Below are 20,414 nucleotides of genomic sequence, written 5' to 3' on the forward strand. Positions count from 1 at the left end.
GCTTGTCCAGGGTGCACAGGTGACCCTTAGGTCTCCCACAGGTGTGCCCCCTGGTGGCAAGTCTTACACATTGGTGAGGTTTGCATACATAACAATTCCCTCCCTTGCTGAGAGCCAAGCTGGGGTGAAGGGTAGTGGGATTATTGTTGACAAAGCAAATTAGGCATAATTGCCAAGAATTAATCCAAAGTCTGGATCTGGGACAGAGGAGGGAGATCTGCTTGGACACTGTAAGGACCTAAAAGAGGGGAATAGAAGAGAGCTTTTGCCGGTTATCAAAGCTACTGAGGTATTTTAGGTACATTCTGAAGGTACCCCATTATGCTTGATATAAAACTTGTTGAAGCTGTTTAACTGATTATTGATTTATCATGGAATGCTTGGACCTGTGGCTCATGAGAGGCACAGTATTAAAGTTAACCTTCAGCATGTTGAATGTCTCATCCCAAAGGGTTGTAGTTACTCATTTGTTGTATTTGCAGAGCTGAAGGAGATCTGTGAGTTGCTTGGTCAGGATCAGGCTGTGCTGGAGAGAGCCTTTAGTTTCCGAACTGTGGAAGCAAAACAAGAAAAAGTTTCAACAACATTAAATGTGGCCCAGGTAAGTGTGCCAAAGGCTCACAATGTACATTGTGATGCCAGTCAAGCTACACTTTTGTTTTGTGTTAAATAAGATAACAATAACAGCATTTATAAAGCACCTTCAATGTAGAAAATATCACAGAGGCATAATTAGACACAAATGGACACCAGACAAAGAAAGAGATAGTAGGAGGGATGACCAAAACCTTGGTCAAAGAGGAGGTGGAGGAGAGGTGAAGGGATTTAGGGAGGGAATTCCAGAGCATATGTCCTAGATGGCCAAAGGCACTGCTGGCTATAGTGTCACGAAGGGAGGGGGATGCACAATCGCGTAGAGTCAGGGACAGAGAATTCTGGCGCTGGGCATGGGGTGGGAGGTTTGGGGTTGAGGAAGTTACAGAAGTAGGAAGGAGCAAGGCCATGAAGAGATTTATAATGAAAGATTTAAAGTGGGGACGTTGAGGGACAGGAACTAATGTAGGCCAGCAAGGGTATGGATTATGGGTAAGTGGGACTTGGTGCAGGATAGCATACAAGCAACAGAGTTTTGGACAATGTGCAGGCTACAGAACATAAAGGATGGGAGGTCATCCAGGAGAGTGTGTGAATATTCAAATCTGGAGGTAAAAGAGGTAAGAATGAGGGTTTCAGCAGTATATGGGCTAAGGCAGGTGCAGAAGCAAACAATGATGGAGAGCTTATGGGGTCAGATGCTCAATCCGAGGTTGGGAATGGTTTGGTTGAATCCAAGGCTGGCCAGGGAGGGGGCTAGAATCAGTAGCAAGGGCTGAAGACAATGGGCCCGATATTTACTGGGGTGGGATTTCCAGGGAGCGGGGGGAGGGGGGGGAGAGAGGAGTTCTGGTCGGGCCGAACGGCATGGAGCTGTAACTCCACAGCGATGGCGTGCATAGTTTTTTTTAAACAGAGAGCCCCCCCACTGGCTCCCTGTCAGGCAGGGCACAAAGCAGAGGAGGCCGCAGCCCAGGAGCAGGTAGGTTTCCTGCTGCTGAGGGTAGAGATCGCGAGGGGGGGTTTAGAGGGTCAGAGGATGTGTCGGAGAGAGGTCGGGTATAGATGACTGTGGGGGATGGGGTCAGTAATCATGTGGTGGTGGGTGGAGTGGCAAACAGGTTTGCTTGGCTGGCTGGGAGGAAGCACTCCTGCTCCTCCTAGCCCACGAGCAGTGGTGGAAAGCATGTAGTTGAGGAAGAGGGGTTACCCAGAGACAAGATTCATGGAATAGACTTAACTTGAAAGTTAAAAAGAATATATTAATATGAAACAAAGTTAAGAAATTCCACATATATTCATTAACTTAAGTGACCTGAGCAGACTTTTTCTTCCTAAAATCATTGATGGCCAGTAAAAATTCCCCTGCAGGCAACTCCTAATTATATACTTGTATAAACTGTACCACTTAAAAAAAAAATTAAATGCCAGTTGTTTCCCAGTAAACATTATTTGATAGATTGTTGGGGAACTCTGGAGGTAATGATGTGGCATTGCTGGAGATGCTCTAGCTACAATTAGATAGGTAAGAATGGAACCAAGCAAGGGCAGTCTCACTAAGCTGGACAATGGAAGAGAAGCGTTGGAGGTGGATGGTATGATTGATTGTATCAAAGATTGCAAAGAAGTCGAGGAGGGATAATGCACCATACTCACAGTCCTAGAGGATGCCATTTGTGACTGATTAGGGTAGTTTCAGTGCTGTGGCAGAGTCGGAAAGCTGATTGGAGAGATTCAGACATGGATTTGTAGGAAAGCTGGACATGGATTTGGATGGCAAAATCAAGGACTTGAGAGGTAAGGAAGGTTGGAGATGGCCCAGCAGTTTGCAAAGCAGAGGGGTCAGGGTTGGGATTTTTGAAGCGGGGGGTTTGATGATGGTTTTGAAAGTGAGACAGGAGCCACTTACGATGCCAGCTAGCATTGGAGCAAGGAAATGAAGTTGACTAGTCAGTGGTTTGTTGGGACTGGGGTCAAGGGCAATGTTCTCTCTCATTTTATTTTTGGGTGCACGCACTCAAATTATCGCGCATGCATTTTATTTCCATTATAAAGCCATTGAGCAGCCTGCGCGGAACCTCCAGGTCACTCCGTGGTCACGCAGTTACATGGGAACATTGGTCAAGGGAGCAGTAAATTGGTGTCATAGACAAGATGAGCTCGGAGACGTCTTAAGGTGAGACAGGAAAGAAACTAGATTTTCTCCCATTAGGTTCCGATTCAGGGCTTGGGAAATTCAGAGCCTCAACCACGTTTGATATGGTGGGCAAGGGGAAGGAAGGTAATTGGCAAAAGCAGTTGAACAGATGATCTCAATCTTATTGATGAAGAAGTCCATGAGTTCCTCACACTTGCTGGTGAGGATGGAGGAGGCAAAGGGAAGGGATTTAAGGAGATTATTGTTAGTGGAGAAAGTAAGTTGGGGGTTATCTATGTTCTAGATGATGCTAGAGTAGAATGCAGTTTTGGAAGAGGAGAGTGAGGCCCAATAGGTCCAACCATGTCTGGTGATCTATGCCTAAACCAGTTGTGCACTAGATACATTCAAGTCTGCACTCTTGGGCATGAGGGAGTGAAGATGTGGCCCATACTAGAGGAAGCTACCAGGATGGGAGAGAGTTAAGGTTTTTCAAGAGCAAGGGCATCAAGTGTGAGGATAAGGGAGCGGTTGAGAGGATCAACAGCAGCAGAAATATCGTGACGATTAGAGGGCCAAAGTTTTGGCACTTGGCAGCTTGGTGGAGAGTTTTGTGAGAGGAAGACATAGAAGGAAGTAGGGGAAGGAGGTAGCGGGATGTAGGCGGTGAGGGATATAAAGAAATGGTCTAAAATGGCCTTGTCTGTGATGAAGACCATTTGAGTAGAGTGACCACAGGGGATGGCAATGTTGAGGGGGTGGCTGTCAATATGGATTGGCGTTCTTATAGGGAGGGAGAGGTTACAGGATAACAGGAAGGTAGTGAATTCAGAGGAGAAAGAGCAAGATGGTTGCGATGGAGATGGAAATCACCTATGGTCCCTCTAAGCTGCGCGTGTGTGGCCCCACAGTAATCTGCAAGGTACTGCACAGGCTGCTCACAAATTTAAAGGAACCGTGCATTGAAATAAACAGGCCACTCACAACAAAGACAATTTAGAGGGAACATTGGAAATCACCAAGGAATAAAGATAAGTACAGATGGAGATGATTGAATATTGTATAGAACATGATGGTTGTTAGCTGTTAGGAGCCATGGAAATATCATGGCAGAGAAGGCAGCTAATTATGGATGAATAATTTGGATGTCAGATTAGAGCATTCTGGAATTTTATTTGATTGACTATTAGGGTCAGGGAAAAACATTGCAAAACCTTTCAATCGGGATTGGATCGAGTCCATGATGGTACAGATTGTATACTGTATTTTGGAACTACTAGAGCTGATGTACAAATGACCTTTCCTCACTTCATTTCAAAAACATTTTTTTGTTTGTCCCCATTTGTCCCATCTCTGAAAATGTCGACTCTTGTCGATGCACAGTTCTGTGGACACTGGCAGCTCCCCGGTAACCTCACCCAAGTAGCCATCCTCCTTGTATAACTCACACCACCTGATTTTAGGGTCAAATCCAATAAATGCACCCGGAAAAATGAACAAAAAAAATTATACCCCAATTAACACCCAAAAATGTCAGTGATGGCAAACTGCAGTTGTAGTGTGACACACACAGACACTTTCCCTGCTTAAAGTCGGGAGCTCTTTCTCAACCTTGAAGAGAAGCATTGATGCAAGGAGTACCTTTAGTTGCCCGATTCAAGTACAGAGGGTTGAATGAAGTTCCATAGGAGTGGAGATGCTGAGGAGTCAGCTACTGTTTCACATCTACTCCTTTTTAGCATTGTACTTTGTGAAAAGCTTTAAACATTTATTACTTACTTAAAAGTATTACATTTGTGCCTTCAAAATTGTTTTACTGGTTGATTATACATAAATTTTTACATTTCAAATCTTCTGCTTTATTTATAACATGATTTTATAACATGATTTTTTTCCCTTAATATGGCTGAAAGCCCCCCTTCACCCCCAGCCCATCCCCCATCCCACAGACATTCAGAATGCTTAGTTATATATGAGCTGAAATAGTGAGGGTCAGCAGGCCATTCAACCCGAAAGGATTTCACACAGAAACTATTCTTGTCCACACTCATCATCTGCATACACATGTTCCTACAGGAATCACCGGATTGCAATCGGCAGTAGGAATCTGACTGATTGCGTTTCCTCCCAGGCACCAAGGCCTAATGCACCATCCCCCCCAACTGCTGCTTTATGTGCAATCAGCTAACTCATCACAACACCAGGCCCTCCTTGTCTTTATGCTACAACCTTTAGCCATTAGACTATTTCCTGGACATGCGTGTGCAGTGTGCCGGCATCATTATTGTATTTTGACTCTTTTTAAAAAAACACTTGTTTCCATTTGTTTACTTGTTGAGCTCAAAAAATTAAATATTCAAATTATCTAATTTGTAATGTGAGGGGTCATGGGGTGATTTAAATAATATATTTTATGAAGAGGAACACTCTCTTCCATTTTAAATCCTATCTTGGTTTTAATTTTCTTTTATTTCTCACATTTTAATTTCCAAAAATACTAAAGCTGAAAGATGCTTTAAGGGATGCAGTTACGTTTTGTTGAGTATTGACAATGTCTTTTGGTTTTGCTAACACTTTAAATGGAGCACCTCCTGATGTGACTGATGCTCATTGAAGCTTTAGAAAAGTAAACGGGCTCGATTTTCCGGTCCTTTGTGCTCCGGGTTTTGTTCCGGAGAGGCGTGAAAGGTGGCATTGAGGTCTCCTTCACCCCGTCGCGATCCTCCGGTCCGGTTTTGTGGTGGCGCCAGGTGTGTAACGCCTCTCATTGTGACACCGGCAGGAGTTTTGACTTTTGCCCGATCCGTTCGCCTGGATGTGCGCCCTCAATGACCACTTGGGAAATCAGAGTGGTCCAGCATAGATGGTGCCAGAGAGGAAGGTAAAGTACTCCAAAGGTAAGTGCAAGTGTTTGTTCTTTTAATTTCTTTAGCGATTTGTGTTGTGGTGGCATGGGCAATGTTTTGGGAATGGTTTTGCATTTTATTAAGGATTCCTCCTCCCCCCCCACCCCAAGCCTCTCTCGGAGCGTACACGGCCCAGCTTTTTCGTTCGCAAGTTTCCCATCCTTGCGCCACGAAAAGTGTGCAAGCCTCCCTTAGCGTGTGCCCCTTGACGCAAAGCCCAGATGCCGAAACTTCCACACAAAGCACAAACTATTCCCGCTCCGCCTCTGTTTTCACCCCGAAAACAGAAAAGCCTAAAATTCAGCACGTGTCTATCTTTGTTCTAAAATACTTATTTTCTGACAGTGTTTTTTCTCCCCCTTTTTCAGGCTTATTATGCACGTGATGCCTTGGCAAAAAACCTTTACAATCGGTTGTTCACTTGGCTTGTGAACAGAATCAACGAGAGCATTAAGGTACTGGCTTGTGTTCACTGGTGACAGACCACTGGTGCCCGAGAGTGTGAACAACCAAATGTTCCTTCTTATCAAATGAATAGCTTCAGTGAGATTATAGATTGTTTAAATATTCTCGTAAAGGAACTTGGATGAAAAGGTCCCATGTCTCAATGTGACGTTCCATTTATGGATATCTTTTTACTATCTTTTACCTAAACAACTGAAATGCCTCAAAGGTCTGTGCTTTGTTTCAAGAGCTCAGAGCTTTAGTCTCCTGCAAAATCTGTCCTTCATAATAAGCTGAGTTCTGGGTTTATTGCAGGAGTGGGGAATATCTCTTTACTAAAAGTGATAGCTACAAACCATATGTGAAGGTTTTTACTTCCCAAGTGAGATGCATTGTCTATTCTCTAGCATATCACCTCTTATTAATTTAGACACACAAAAATGTTTAATTACATATAAAGCGATGATGGAGAGAGTATTTTCAGTGTAAATTTACTCCCTCCTTGTAGATAGAGAAAAGAGATTATTTAAGTTATGCTGCTCCATAAGATAACTTCTGTTTTTGCATCTCTCTACCACAGTCCTGTCAGAGATCTGTCATTCCGTTGTTAGACTTAAAGGAGCGACCTGAAATGTAGCATTGCCTATGTCTGCAGCGGGTGTGGGGGTCTGAGGAGTGGGAGAAGACAGGCAGTTAAAACTAAGATCCGGTCTATAAGATTTTAAAATAACTCTGCCTCCATCCCCTCACTCAAAACGTTTTTAACTTAGTGCTAATTTAGATCATTCCTGCTGCAGAAACTAATCCTTTAACAATGTAAGAAATGGAAGGGAGACTACTTACAGCCAGTGTTTGACATGAGGTTAACAGACAAAGTTGATCTGCATGAATAGGAAGGGGGAATAAATAGCAGTTCAGTTTCTGACCTGATTTGTGTGTGCACGGAAAACATTTACAAGCATGCAAAGCAGGTTATTTTGGGAGAGTATGCTATAAAATGAATCATTTATTTTTCGAACTTGTCTGATGTTCTTTTCAACAGGCACAAACCAAAGTGAGGAAGAAGGTGATGGGAGTGTTGGACATATATGGTTTTGAAATTTTTGAAGTAAGTTTTAAAATTTATGACTTTTATTTAAATTTTGAAACCTTTCCTTAGTATTACAGGAAAAGTTTCTCTTGGTGTTGAAGAAAGAGAATCGATCATTGGAAATTCCAGCTCAATGTACGGTCTTAGCCATGGCAGTGTACACACTAAGGATGGTCAGACTTTTAATTGCACATTTATGAGACATGTCCTATTGAAGTTATTTTGCAACCAGTTTTGCTCTCTTTAAAAAAAAATGAACAGAATTACCAGAGTAGTCCAGAGGGGACATAGTGCATCAAACGCTGTGTAGCAGAATGATTTGTGCATGCAACTCCTCACATGGTAGGTTTCTAATCTATAGTTGGGTCATCTAAGGTAGGGATGACAGGAGGAAGGTAAATCTGACCTGCTACCTTCAAGTGCCCCATTTATAGAGTAGAGGCCTGAGACCAGGTTGTTTGTTCATCTTCTTGGTTGGTGTATAATGTGAGGAGACCCAGCACAAGAGAGAGAATAGAACAATTTTATAAAGGGGGGGAAATTGCTGTTAAAGCCCAATTAGTGTGCTATCACTGATTTGCTGTACTTTTGTTTACTGCTTGTATTAAATTGTTTTATGTAGTTCTACTCATCAGATATGCAACCCAGTACATGGTGATTATACCGATGTGGACATTGAGGGTAATTCTGTGATCCAGTGCATCCAGCATTGAATAGCATTAGGCATGTATCCGTCCGAGCATCACACCCCACAGGGAGTGCCATATCAAGGAATCACCCCTCATAACTTGTTATTAATTAATATACATTAATGCAGAGATTTTACTAGAGTACAAAGCTTGTATTGGCCTAGCAAAAGGTGCAACGCAGATTCACCAGAATGCTACCAGGGCTAAAAGGGTTACATTATGAGGACAGGTTGCATAGTCTAGGCTTGTTTTCCTTGAGTATAGAAGACGAGGGGTGATATAATTGAGGTACTTAAGATCATTAAAGTATTTTCCAGCATCTGCCATATATTTGCTTCTGAATTAAAGGATTTTATAGGGTAGATAGAGAGAAACTATTTCCTCTGTGGGAGAGTCCAGAACAAGGGGGGGCATAACATTAAAACTAGAGCTAGGCTGTTCAGGGGTGATGTCAGGAAGCATTTTTTCTCACAAAGGGTAGTGGAAATCTGGAACTCTTTGCCCTACCAACATGTTCTTGAGGCAAGATCAATTGAAAAATTAAAATCTGAGATAGATACATTTTTGTTAGGCAAGGGTATTAAGGGATATGGAACCAAGGCAGGTAAATAGAGTTAGTATACAGATCAGCCCTGACCTAATTCAGTGGTTCATCAAACTGTGGTCTGTGGAGATGTTCCAGGGGTCTGCAAAACATTGATCAATTATTTGTTGGAAAATAATTGCAAACTGTAAAAATGAACCAGCGAGGATCGGGGAGGAGACGGGACCAGAGTCTTCCAATCACTGCCGTTAATCCGGAGATTCTCACTGGTGGGTCCGTTTGCTTCTTGTGACAGGCAGCGGGGCTGATAGGTAAGTAACAGGGTTACAGATGTCACACTCTGTTCTATTCAGCCGGCACACAGGCTGCTCCCAACCAACAGTTTTATAATATAAAACAAGGTACAGTAATAAGAGGTGATTGAAAGTCACTGATCAATGCTGTTATGTATGCAATAAAGGTTCAAACTGAGTACTATTTAACTAATCAAGGTACAACCTTGGCTCTGCTTTATTTAGGCCCAAAGTGCCTGACTCTCAAAATGGCTGGCCTTTTATACCTGAGCAGCACCATGTGCATGCTGCTCACTAGCCTCCAACAATGATGCTATCTGATGGCTACAAACAAAATGTACATACATGACAATATCTCCCTCTGAGATCTTATCACAGTCTTTCACAGGTTGAGACGGTCCTGTGCTTTGCATTCCCAGGTTGACCACCTCAGTTTGATTCCAGCCTTGGGTGAGTGTGCGGGGTCTGTTGTGGCTGATGGCTGGATGCCTGATTTGTTGGGGGTGGCAGTGGCCATGTCAGGAATTGCAAGTTCATTTTTATTGAACAGGTCCGTGATGGAAATTCCGGGATCACTGATAACTCTTGAGTCCTCTTAAGACTGCTGGTAGGCTGGTTGGTCGTCAATGGTTTCTTCGTCGGACTGTTCTGGCTCGTCTGTGTGCCTCAGCTTTGTCTGATCCATGTGTTTCCTGCAAGTTTGCCCATTCTTCAGCTTAATAACGAATACTCTGTTGCCCTCCTTGGCCATGACCATACCAGCGATCCATTTGGGACCCTATAGTTCCTGACTATAGTTCAACACACATACAGGATCATTAATAGTAATCTTGCGCGATCGTGGTACCCTTGTTGACTTTGTCTTCTGTATTCAACATGATTATTTAAATCCGGGTGTACCACAGATAGCTTGGCCTTAAGACCTCTTTTCTTCATGAGTTCAGCAGGCGAGACCCCTGTGAGTGTGTGGAGTCTTGTCCTGTCACTCAGCAATATGCAGGACAAGCGGGTCTGCAGTGACCCTTGGGTTACTCTCCTCATGCTTTGCTCGATAATTTGTACTGCACGTTCAGTTTGCCCGTTGGACGCAGGCTTGAACGGTGCTGACCTTACGTGTTTTATGTCACTTAAGTTTCACAAACTCCTGAAACTCCTGATTGGTGAAGCACGACCCATTGTCGCTCACCACTATGTCGGCAGGCCATGTGTCACGAACATGACATTGAGATTCTCTATGGTTGCCGTGGACATGCTGGATGACATGATTATGCATTCAATCCACTTCAAATAAGCGTCCACCACCACTAAAAACATCTTTACTTTGAGCTCACAGTATCCAGTCAGACTCTTTATTCATATATAACAACTGGCGACGAGATACAGATGACGAACCCAATGATGCAGAGAACAGTGGGCATCCTGGAGAAATTCTCGGAGGGAGATGATTGGGAAACCTTCATGAAGTGACTCGACCAATACTTCGTGGCCAATGAGCTGGAAGGAGAAGCGAACACTGCCAAACGAAGGGTGATTCTTCTCACCATCTGTGGGGCACCAACGTATGGCTTCATGAAAAATCTGCTTGCTCCAGCGAAACTCACAGAGAAATCATACAATGATTTTGCACAGTGGTCCGGTAGCATCTGAAACTGAAGGAAAGCATTCTGATGGCGAGGTACCTGTTCTACACCTACAAAAGGTCTGAAGGCCAGGAAGTGGCGAGTTATGTCGCCGAGCTAAGACACCTTGCAGGACATTGCGAATTTGAAGGACATTTGGAGCACATGCTCAGAGACTTTTTCCTACTTGGCATTGGCCCTGAAGTGATACTTTGCAAACTTTTGACTGTAGAGATCCCAAACTTGAGTAAGGACATAGCGATAGCCCAGGCGTTCATTGCCACCAGTGACAATACTAAGCAAATCTCTTAGTACTGTGAACAAAGTGATGCTGTTTTCAAATCGCAACGTACAGGGCAGGCGCCACTTGCCTGTAGCTGCACGACCGCAGATGTCTCAGAGTCCACCATCAAGGGTGATGAATGCAAGACCATTAACACCTTGTTGGCGCTGCAGGGGTGATCATTGTTTCCATTCATGCCACTTGAAAGGGTACGTTTGCAAGGGCTGTGGAACAATGGGACACCTCCAACGTATATGCAGGCGAGCTGCAAACCCTGTTAATCCTGCAAACCACCATGTTGCAGAGGAGGACAGATCCATGGCGGATCATGATGAACCAGAACTTCAGAGGTATATGGAGTGCACACGGTGTTCCCCGATAATGCTGAAGGTTGAATTAAATGGACTCCCAGTGTCAATGGAGCTGGACACGGGCACGAGCCAGTCCATGATGAGCAAAAAGACTTTCGAAAAATTGTGATGCAGCAAGGCCTTAAGGCCAGTCTTGACTCCCATTCACATGAAACTGAGAACTTACAGAAAGGAACTGATTCCCATAATCGGCAGTGCTACTGTAAAGGTCTCCTACGATGGAGCGGTGCACAAGCTACCACTCTGGGTGGTACCGGGCAATGGTCCCCCGCTGCTCGGCAGGAGCTGGCTAGGAAAGATACGCTGGAACTGGAATGACGTCCGAGCGCTCTCGCCCGCTGATGAGACTTTGTGTGCCCAGGTCTTAAACAAGTTCCCTTTGCTGTTCGAAACAGGCATCGGGTAGTTCCAAGGAGCAAAAGTGCAGATCCACCTAATTCCGGGGGCGCAACCCATCCATCACAAGGCGAGAGCAGTACCATACCTGATGAGAGAAAGGGTAGAGATCAAGCTGGACTGGCTGCAACGAGAGGGCATCATTTTGCCGATCGAATTCAACGAGTGGGCCAGTCCTATTGTTCCCGTCCTCAAGGGCGACAGCACCGTCGGAATCTGTGGTGATTACAAAGTAACTATCAATCGTTTCTCCCTTCAGGATCAATACCCACTACCAAAGGCTGACAACCTTTTTGCTATGCTGGCGGGAGGAAAGACGTTCACGAAGCTGGACTTGACCTCGGCCTATATGACGTAGGAGCTAGAGGAATCATTGAAGGGCCTCACCTGCATCAACGCGCACAAAGGTCTCTTCATTTATAACAGATGCCCGTTTGGAATTCGATCAGCCACGGCGATATTCCAGAGAAACATGGAAAACTTACTGAAGTCGGTCCCCCCGCACAGTGGTCTTCCAGGACGACATCTTGGTTACAGGTCGGGACACAGTCGAGCATCTGCAGAAACTGGAGGAGGTTCTTACTTGACTCAACCGCGTGGGGCTCAGGTTGAAACGCTCCAAGTGCGTTTTCCTGGCGCCTGAAGTGGAGTTCCTGGGGAGAAGAATCGCGGCGGACGGCATCAGGCCCACCGATTCGAAGACAGAGGCAATCGAGAACGCACCAAGGCCACAGAACGTGATGGAGCTGCGGTCGTTTCTAGGACTCCTGAACTACTTTGGTAACTTCTTACCAGGTCTCAGCACACTGTTAGAACCACTGCACGCCTTACTGTATAAAGGAGACGAATGGGTATGGAGCAAAAGCCAAGAAAATGCCTTTGTAAAAGCGAGGAAATTGTTATGCTCAAACAAATTGCTTGTATTGTATGATCCATGAAAGCGTTTGGTACTCGCATGTGATGCGTCATCATATGGCGTTGGGTGTGTATTGCAACAAGCTAATGAATCTGGGGAATTGCAACTGGATGCCTATGCATCCAGGAGTCTGTCTAAGGCTGAGAGAGCCTACAGCATGATTGAAAAAGAAGCATTAGCGTGTGTCTATGGGGTAAAGAAAATGCATCAATATCTGTTTGGGCTAAAATTTGAATTGGAAACGGACTATAAGCCACTAATATCCCTGTTTTCCGAGAGTAAGGGGATAAATACTAATGCATCGGCTCGCATCCAGAGGTGGGCGCTCACGTTGTCCGCATACAACTATGCCATCCGCCACAGGCCAGGCACAGAAAACTCTGCCCATGCTCTCAGTAGGCTGCCATTGCCCATCACGGGGGTGGAAACGGCACAGCCCGCAGGTTTAGTCATGGTTATGGAAGCATTCGAGAGTGAGCAATCACCCGTCACAGCCCGACAGATTAGAACCTGGTTGAGCCAGAACCACTTACTGTCCCGAGTAAAAAATTGTGTGCTTCACAGGAGCTGGTCTAGTGTCCCAGTGGAAATGCAGGAAGAGATAAAGCCGTACCAGTGGCGCAAAGATTAAATGTCTATACAGGCAGACTGCCTTCTGTGGGGCAATCGGGTAGTGGTCCCCAAGAAAGATAGAGACACTTTCATCAGTGACCTCCACAATACCAACCCAGGTATCGTAATGATGAAAGCGATAGCCAGATCCCACGTGTGGTGGTGCGATATCGATGCGGACTTAGAGTCCTGCGTGCACAGATGTAACACATGCTCGCAGTTAAGCAATGCACCCAGGGAGGCGCCACTAAGTTTATGGTCTTGGCCCTCCAAACCGTGGTCCAGGGTCCATGTCGACTATGCAGGCTCGTTTTTGGGTAAAATGTTCCTTGTGGTTGTAGATGCGTACTCCAAATGGATTGAATGTAAGACAATGTCGGCAAGCATATCCGCTGTCACCACTGAAAGTCTGCATGCCACCCACGGACTACCTGATGTCCTCGTGAGCGACAACGGGCCATGTTTTACCAGTGCCGAGTTCAAAGAGTTCATGACCCATAACAGGATCAAACATGTTACATCTACCCCATTCAAACCAGCATCCAATGGTCAGGCAGAGAGAGCAGTGCAAACTATCAAGCAGGGCTTGAAGAGGGTAACTGAAGGCTCACTGCAGACTCGCCTATCCCGAGTTCTGCTTAGCCACTGCACAAGACCCCACTCGCTCACTGGGATTCCACCTGCTGAACTGCTCATGAAAAGGGCACTTAAGACAAGGCTCTCGTTAGTTCACCCTGATCTACATGAACAGGTAGAGAGCAGGTGGCTTCAACAAAGTACATACCATGATAGCGCTGATGTGTCACGCGAAATTGAAATCAATGATCCTGTATTTGTATTGAATTATGGACAAGGTCCCAAGTGGCTTTCCGGCACTATTGTGGCCAAAGAGGGGAGCAGGGTGTTTCGGGTCAAACTTTCAAATGGACTAATTCGCCGGAAACACTTGGACCAAATCAAACTCAGATTCACGGACTATCCTGAGCAACCAACTTTGGACCCTACCTTCTTTGACCCCCCCAACATACACACCAGTGGCAACCGACACCGCGGTTGGCCACGAAGCAGAACCCATCACCCGCAGCAGCCCAGCTGGACTCACCACACCAGGCAGCCTAACACGGCCAGCTGCACATCAGCACAGCGAGGGCCCAACAAACGATTGACCAAAACCAGCATTCAACCAGGGAAAGAAAGGCCCCAGATCGACTCGCCTTGTAACTGTTGACTTTGCGGGGAAGTGTTATGTATGTAAGCTTGTATATACCTTGTACAGGCACTAGAGGGCTCATCCCCTGGAGTCCCAAGGGATCCCACAATCCCTTGGGAGCACAGGTACTTAAGGAGGCTGGAGAGGCACTCTGGAGATCTGCAATAGAAGACTAAGGTCACACTTTACTTTGAGCTCACAATATCCAGTCAGACTCTTTATTCATTTATAAGAGGAAGTTACCAAAGTAGTTGAGTAGACCCAGGAACAAACGCAGCTCCGTCACATTCTGCAGCTTGGATGCATTCTTGATGGCCTTGGTTTTCGCGTCAGTAGATCTGATACCATCAGCAGCGATTTTCCTCCCGAGGAATTCAACCTCCGATGCCATGAAGATGCACTGCGAGCGTTTCAATCTGAATCCCACTCTATCCAAATGCAGTAGAACCTCTTCCAGGTTGTTCAGATGTTCCTTGGAGTCATGACTGGTGATCAGGATATCATCTTGGAACACAACAGTTCTGAGAACGGACTTCAGTAGACTTTCAATATTCCTCTGGAATATTGCCGCAGCTAAGCGAATTCCGAAAGGGCACCTGTGGTAAATAAGCAGTCCTTTGTGCGTATTAATGCATGTAAGTCTCTTCGACATCTCGACCAACTCCTGTGTCATATAGGCCGACGTCAAGTCCAGTTTGTGAATGACTTCCCTCCGCCTAGCATCGCAAACAAGTCATCAGCCTTCGGTAATGGGTACTGATCTTGTTTTGAAACCCTATTGATCGTAGCCTTGTAGTCTCCACAGATTCTGACTGTGCCATCACTTTGCATCACAGGAACAATGGGGCTGGCCCATTCATTAAATTCAGATAAACAGACCTTTGTGCATGTTGATGCAGGCGAGGCATTTCGAAGACTTCTCCAACTCCTGCGTCATGTAGGCCGAGGTCAAGTCCAGCTTGGTGAACTTCTTCCCTCCAGCCAGGATCGCGAATAGGTCGTCTGTCTTGGGTAGCAGGTAGTGGTCCTGCAGCGAAAAACGGTTAATCGTTACTTTATAGTACTTGCAAATTCTAACCGTACCATCCTCCTTGAGTACCGAAACAATCGGACTGGCATAAGTCGTTGAATTCCACCGGCGCAATGATGCTTTCGTGTTGCAGCCTGTCCAGCTCGATTTCCACTTTTTCATGCATCATGTACGGTACCGCCCGAGCCTTGTGGTGGATGGGTCGGGTATCGGGAACCAAATGGATCTGCACTTTCGCCCCCGAGAAGCTTCCAGTGACTGGCTCGAATAACGAAGGGAACTTGCTTGGAACCTGGGTACATACGGTGTCGTCGACGGACGAAAGCGCTCGGATGTCGTCCCAGTTCCAGTGGATTTTCCCCAGCCAGCTTCTGCCAAACAACGTGGGGCCATCCCTGGCACAATCCACAGCGGGAGTTCATGTACTGCTCCATACTAGGAAACTTTGACTTCAGCACTGCCAATTACAGAGATTAGTTCCTTGGTGTAAGTCCTTAGTTTGGTGTGAATGGGGCTGAGCTTGGGCCTGTGTGCCTTCTTTCCCCACAACCTGTCGAAGGACGTTTTACTCATTATGGACTGCCCGTGTCCAGCTCCATAGACACTGGAATACCGTTCAGTTCAACTTTCAACATTATTGGTGGGCATTTCATCGTGAATGTGTGTATCCCGTACACCTCTGCCTCCTCCGTACGAGTTTCCAATTCCATCTGATCCACTGTGGATCGATCTTCCTCTGCAACGTGGTGGTTTGCAGGGTTTGCAGCTCGCCTGCACATTCGTTGGAGGTGTCCCATTGTTCTACAGCCATTGCACACATAGTGCTTAAAGCGGCACTGATGGGGCCGATGATCACCTCCACAGAGCCAACGGGTGTTAACTGCCTCGCATTAACAGATGATGGCGGATTCTGGGTCAATTGAGATCGGGCCACAGCAGCCGGCGGTACATTCTGCCCTGTACATTTCTACTCAAAACCGACATTACTTTATGCATAGTACTGTCTGAAACTTCTTTGTTCTGCAAAATCTGCTTGGCGTTGTCGCTGGTGGACATAAATGCTTGGGCTATTGTTATGGCTTTACTTAGGTTCGGAGTTTCTACAGTCAACAGTTTGCAAAGGATTGTCTCATGTCTGACGCCCAGTACAAAAAAGTCTCTTGAGCATTTGTTCTCGGAATCCCTCAAACTCACAGTGTTCTGCAAGGCATCTTAGTTCGGCCATGTAGCTCACCACTTCCTGGCCCTCCAATCGTTGAGTAGAACCGATATCTCGCCATCAAAACGCTTTCCTTAGGATTTAGGTGCTCCCGGACCAGCGTACACAGTTCTTCATAGGATTTCTCTGTTGGTTTTGCCGGGGCCAGGAGATTCTTCATGAGGCCCTAGATTGTTGCCCCACAGACAGTTAGGAGGATCGCCCTTTGTTTGGTCACATTTTCGTCCCCTTCCAGCTCGTTGGCCACGAAGTATTGGCCGAGTCTCTCCATGAAGGCCTCCCAATCGTCCCCCTCTGAGAACTTCTCCAGGATGCCGACTGTTCTTTGCATTTTCGCGCGGTTGTTCATTACCTCGTCGCCCATTGTTTCACTCATAATAAATGGTCAGACTGAGTACTGTGTGTAATGAGCAAGTATGATCTTAGCTCCTTTAATGAGACTCCAGAGTGCAGGTACCTCGTGGGTGGCCTGCTTATATACTGTGCTCTCAAGGGATGCTGGATCCCTTGGGATTCCAACAGGTAGGTCCTCTGGTGGTCAGGTGTGATGCAGGTTACAAGGGGTTACATACATAACAGGTTTATTCTTGGTTATGAAGGAGTACAGTCCATATACTTCCTCCTCTGGCATCTCTGATTGCGCATCCCCGGATCCGCGCTAGTCTGACTCTCATCCTCCAAGTGGTGTATCGCAGCTCACTTGCTCATCTGCGAACACTTGCGCTGGAGATGTCCCACTCTCAGACAGCCTTTGCAACTATATTTCTTAAATTGGCGCTGCTGGCACCGATGATTTCCCCCACAATGCCAACACGGAGAATTCGGATACATTCCCGCTGGCGGACTTTGGGCAGCAACAGGTTTTGCGAACGCAGCCGGATAGGCCTTGCCATGTGCTGCTCTGCCGAACGCCGAATCAATTGCATTTACAGTTCTTGCCGAGGTTTGGTTCTTCACCGCTATTTGCTTTAGACTCCTGTCCGTCATCATACATGATTCAGCGATCTGGATGGCCCTTTTTAATTTCAACTCCTCCACCGCCTGAAGTTTGCGCAGGATCACCTCATGGTTGATACCGATAACAAAGAAGTCCCGCAGCATGTCTGACAACACCGTCCTGAACTTGCACGGTCCCGCTAGACGCCTCAGGTCGGCAACAAATTCCGCCGCGCTCTGGCCCTCCGATCGAAAGTGTGTATAAAACCGGTATCTTGAGATGATGTTCCCTTACGAATGTATACAACTCCTCGTACGTTTTCTCTGTTGGATCACTCGGCATGAGTAGATTCTTTATCAGACCGTAGATCTTTGAACCACACACAGTGCGGAACATGGCCCGGCGCCGATCTGCATCGTCGACCCCCTTCATTTTGTTGGCCACGAAGTACTGGTTCAAACAGCTCACAAAGTCTGCCCAATCGTCTCCCTCCATGAATCGTTGTAAAAACCCAATCGTGCTCATTTTGCAAACAAAGGTTCTTGTATTCTCGTCGCCAAATGTTATGTATACAATAAAGGTTCAAACTGAGTACTGTTTAACTAAGCAAGGTACAACCTTGGCTCTGCTTTATTTAAGCTCAAAGTGCCTGACTCTCAAAATGGCTGGCCTTTTATACCTGAGCAGCACCATGTGCATGCTGCTCAGTGGCCTCCAATAATGACACCATCTGGTGGCTACAACCAGAATGTACATACATGACAAATGCACACAGCAATATTGTAGTGCTGAACAAAATGTTAGCCACTAGCCACATGTGACAAATTGGGAATCCAGATGTGAACAAGTTGCATTTATGTTAATAAGTTAAAAATGAGTAACAGACACTGTCGTTGGGCATGTGATCTCAATATTTATATTTACACGGCCTATGTATCTGTACTTTAACCTTTCAATGTGTTTGTTGGTATAATCGTAAGACGCCGGTGATCGGCGTGTGGGCAGATGCAGTAGGAGCGGTGAAATCGGGGCGAAGGAGCGGCGAGAGAATGTTTAGGGATGTGATCGGGGCCCAGGGGAGGCGTGAGTTTTGGGCCCAGGGGCAGCACGGGTCAGCCCACACTGATATGTGCACGCACTAGGTCCGTGCAGCAGAGCAGGTCTCCAGTTGTCTTGGGTAATCCTTGCCACTGGACCAAGACCTAGCTCTGTCAAGCCTGTGTGGTGGCTGGTGTGCAACGGCCACCACACATTTAAAAAAATCCATGCACAGGCATCTTCCACCCTTGAGGATGTAGTTCGGGTTCTTCTTTCGAAACACCTCTGAAGTCATCCTTTTTTTGGCGTGAAAGCAAGTCCTCATTTCGAGGGATCGCCTATGATGATGATGAAGACAGAAAGCAGAGTACGAGAGTTTTTTGATTGTTGAATGCTTTATTTCCTTGGTTATTGAATGGTGGTAGATGTGAAGTAAATATACACATGTGAAGTACATTTACCTGTATTGTGTGCAAGGTGTTTTCTACTAAAATTAGTGCCTGTGGCTAAAGTGGTGTTGCCATCGACATGCCTGTAGGTGGTCAGTGATTTTCTATTGGACAACACTGAAACTATTGGGCAATTCAGCAATTTATTCTTTCCCTTTAAATTAACTGAAGTTATTGTGTGTTTTGATAATGGAAATGTTACTGCAGCCTTAGAATGCATTTTTAGGTGGGGCTTTTTTTGAACTATACCCTGCAGCTAAGATCTTCACCTTGTGATACCGACATAGTATCTTCCAGCCATGGCAATTTAGGTTTATGAAGTTTAATATGTAGAGCTAATTTTTTTAAATCTAGTCTTTGCTTAAAATATAACCAGTTCTTCAGGTTCATTAATGGGCGTTTATTCCATATTTTTGGCATGCAATGTCCCAATGGAATCACATAATGTGTAAGAGTAGATTTGCCGAGAGTTATAATTTAATCTTTGTTGAGATGAACAACCAACATTTGGTTCTATTTTACCAATTGAGAAAAACTTGCTATCAAATTTTAAGTTAATAAGCTTCAGAAATGCTGTGCGGAATATCAATATATTTGGCTGATTGTGTGTGGCCTGACTGTTGTGTATTGAATGAATGGAATATGTGTAGGGCGAAGTGAAGGCCGAGAGTCTGTGTCAGCACAAATGAGCTGTAGCACAGTTGACCTGGAGAATGTCAGCAGTCACCCTACTCCCAGATTGCTTCTATTGATCACAGTCAAAAATGTTTTGAGCATTTCAAAACTTCAATAAGAAAAAAAAGTGCAAAAGAAAATCTTAAGGAGCAACAATCCTATAAATCACATTGCAAATTGCTGTAGTACAAAAGATGGACCCTCCAATAATACAAGACTGCGCTGTGCTCAACTGCAGAATGAGCTCAAAATTTTCAAGCTTAGGCAGGCAGACTACCAACTAAATTAAGCTAACATGTAAATCAGAGACAAGGATTAGTACATGCTTTTACATTGATGGTGTGTTACTCCACCACCAATCAACCTATAAAGGAAGCAAATCCTATATCTCTGTTAGTACCAACTATCCTGGTTCCTGCAAATGTCAAAGGCACAGAAACTCTGGGCCTCCAAAGAATCCAGCAAGCAGGGCATTAAAAAGGTAAGAGTGGTCATGAGAAATTGAAGCTCTCTGCACCATCCCCTCAGTCCAAAAATCAATATGGGAAGGAGGACTAGGAAACCTGGAGGATCGGAGGGGGTGCGGTAGATGAGGAAACTAATGGACTTGCTAATCCATCCCTCACAAATTGTTGCATTAACTTGCGAAGATTGTTGACAAACAGCATCAAATAAATTGCCTGTGCAAGTGGCACTAGCTCCTGACGTGTGGATCCTAATACAATTGGTTGCTGGAAGTAAAGATGCTGCAATAAACTGGTATCTGGGAAGCCTCATTTTTACCATCGACCTTAATGAATCTTGGCAAGTTTACTTTCAGCTGCAGCCAGCTGCAGAAAACCTATGATTTATAAGCCTGTAGCACTAATGTGGCTGCCGCTCAATATAAAAGTAACTTGAGAAATAGGGACTAGGTAATAGGGACTGTGTGAGTTTTAAAAGTTGCTTTTGGAGGAAAGGGA

General features: G+C 45.5%; 1 protein-coding gene across 4 annotated transcripts in view; it reads left to right on the forward strand.

The window, feature by feature from the left end:
- myo1b (myosin IB) overlaps positions 1-20,414 on the forward strand; it is a 391,964-nt gene that overhangs the window by 286,942 nt on the left and 84,608 nt on the right. For all 4 annotated transcript variants that reach the window (XM_070875885.1, XM_070875887.1, XM_070875886.1 and 1 more), the window contains exons 11-13: positions 483-601; positions 6,006-6,092; positions 7,124-7,189. In XM_070875885.1, coding sequence (XP_070731986.1) covers positions 483-601; positions 6,006-6,092; positions 7,124-7,189 — 272 coding nt within the window. The remainder of the gene's footprint in view (positions 1-482; positions 602-6,005; positions 6,093-7,123; positions 7,190-20,414) is intronic.

Source organism: Pristiophorus japonicus, chromosome 3 (assembly GCF_044704955.1).
Source record: "Pristiophorus japonicus isolate sPriJap1 chromosome 3, sPriJap1.hap1, whole genome shotgun sequence".
Classification (NCBI taxonomy): Eukaryota; Metazoa; Chordata; class Chondrichthyes; family Pristiophoridae; genus Pristiophorus; species Pristiophorus japonicus.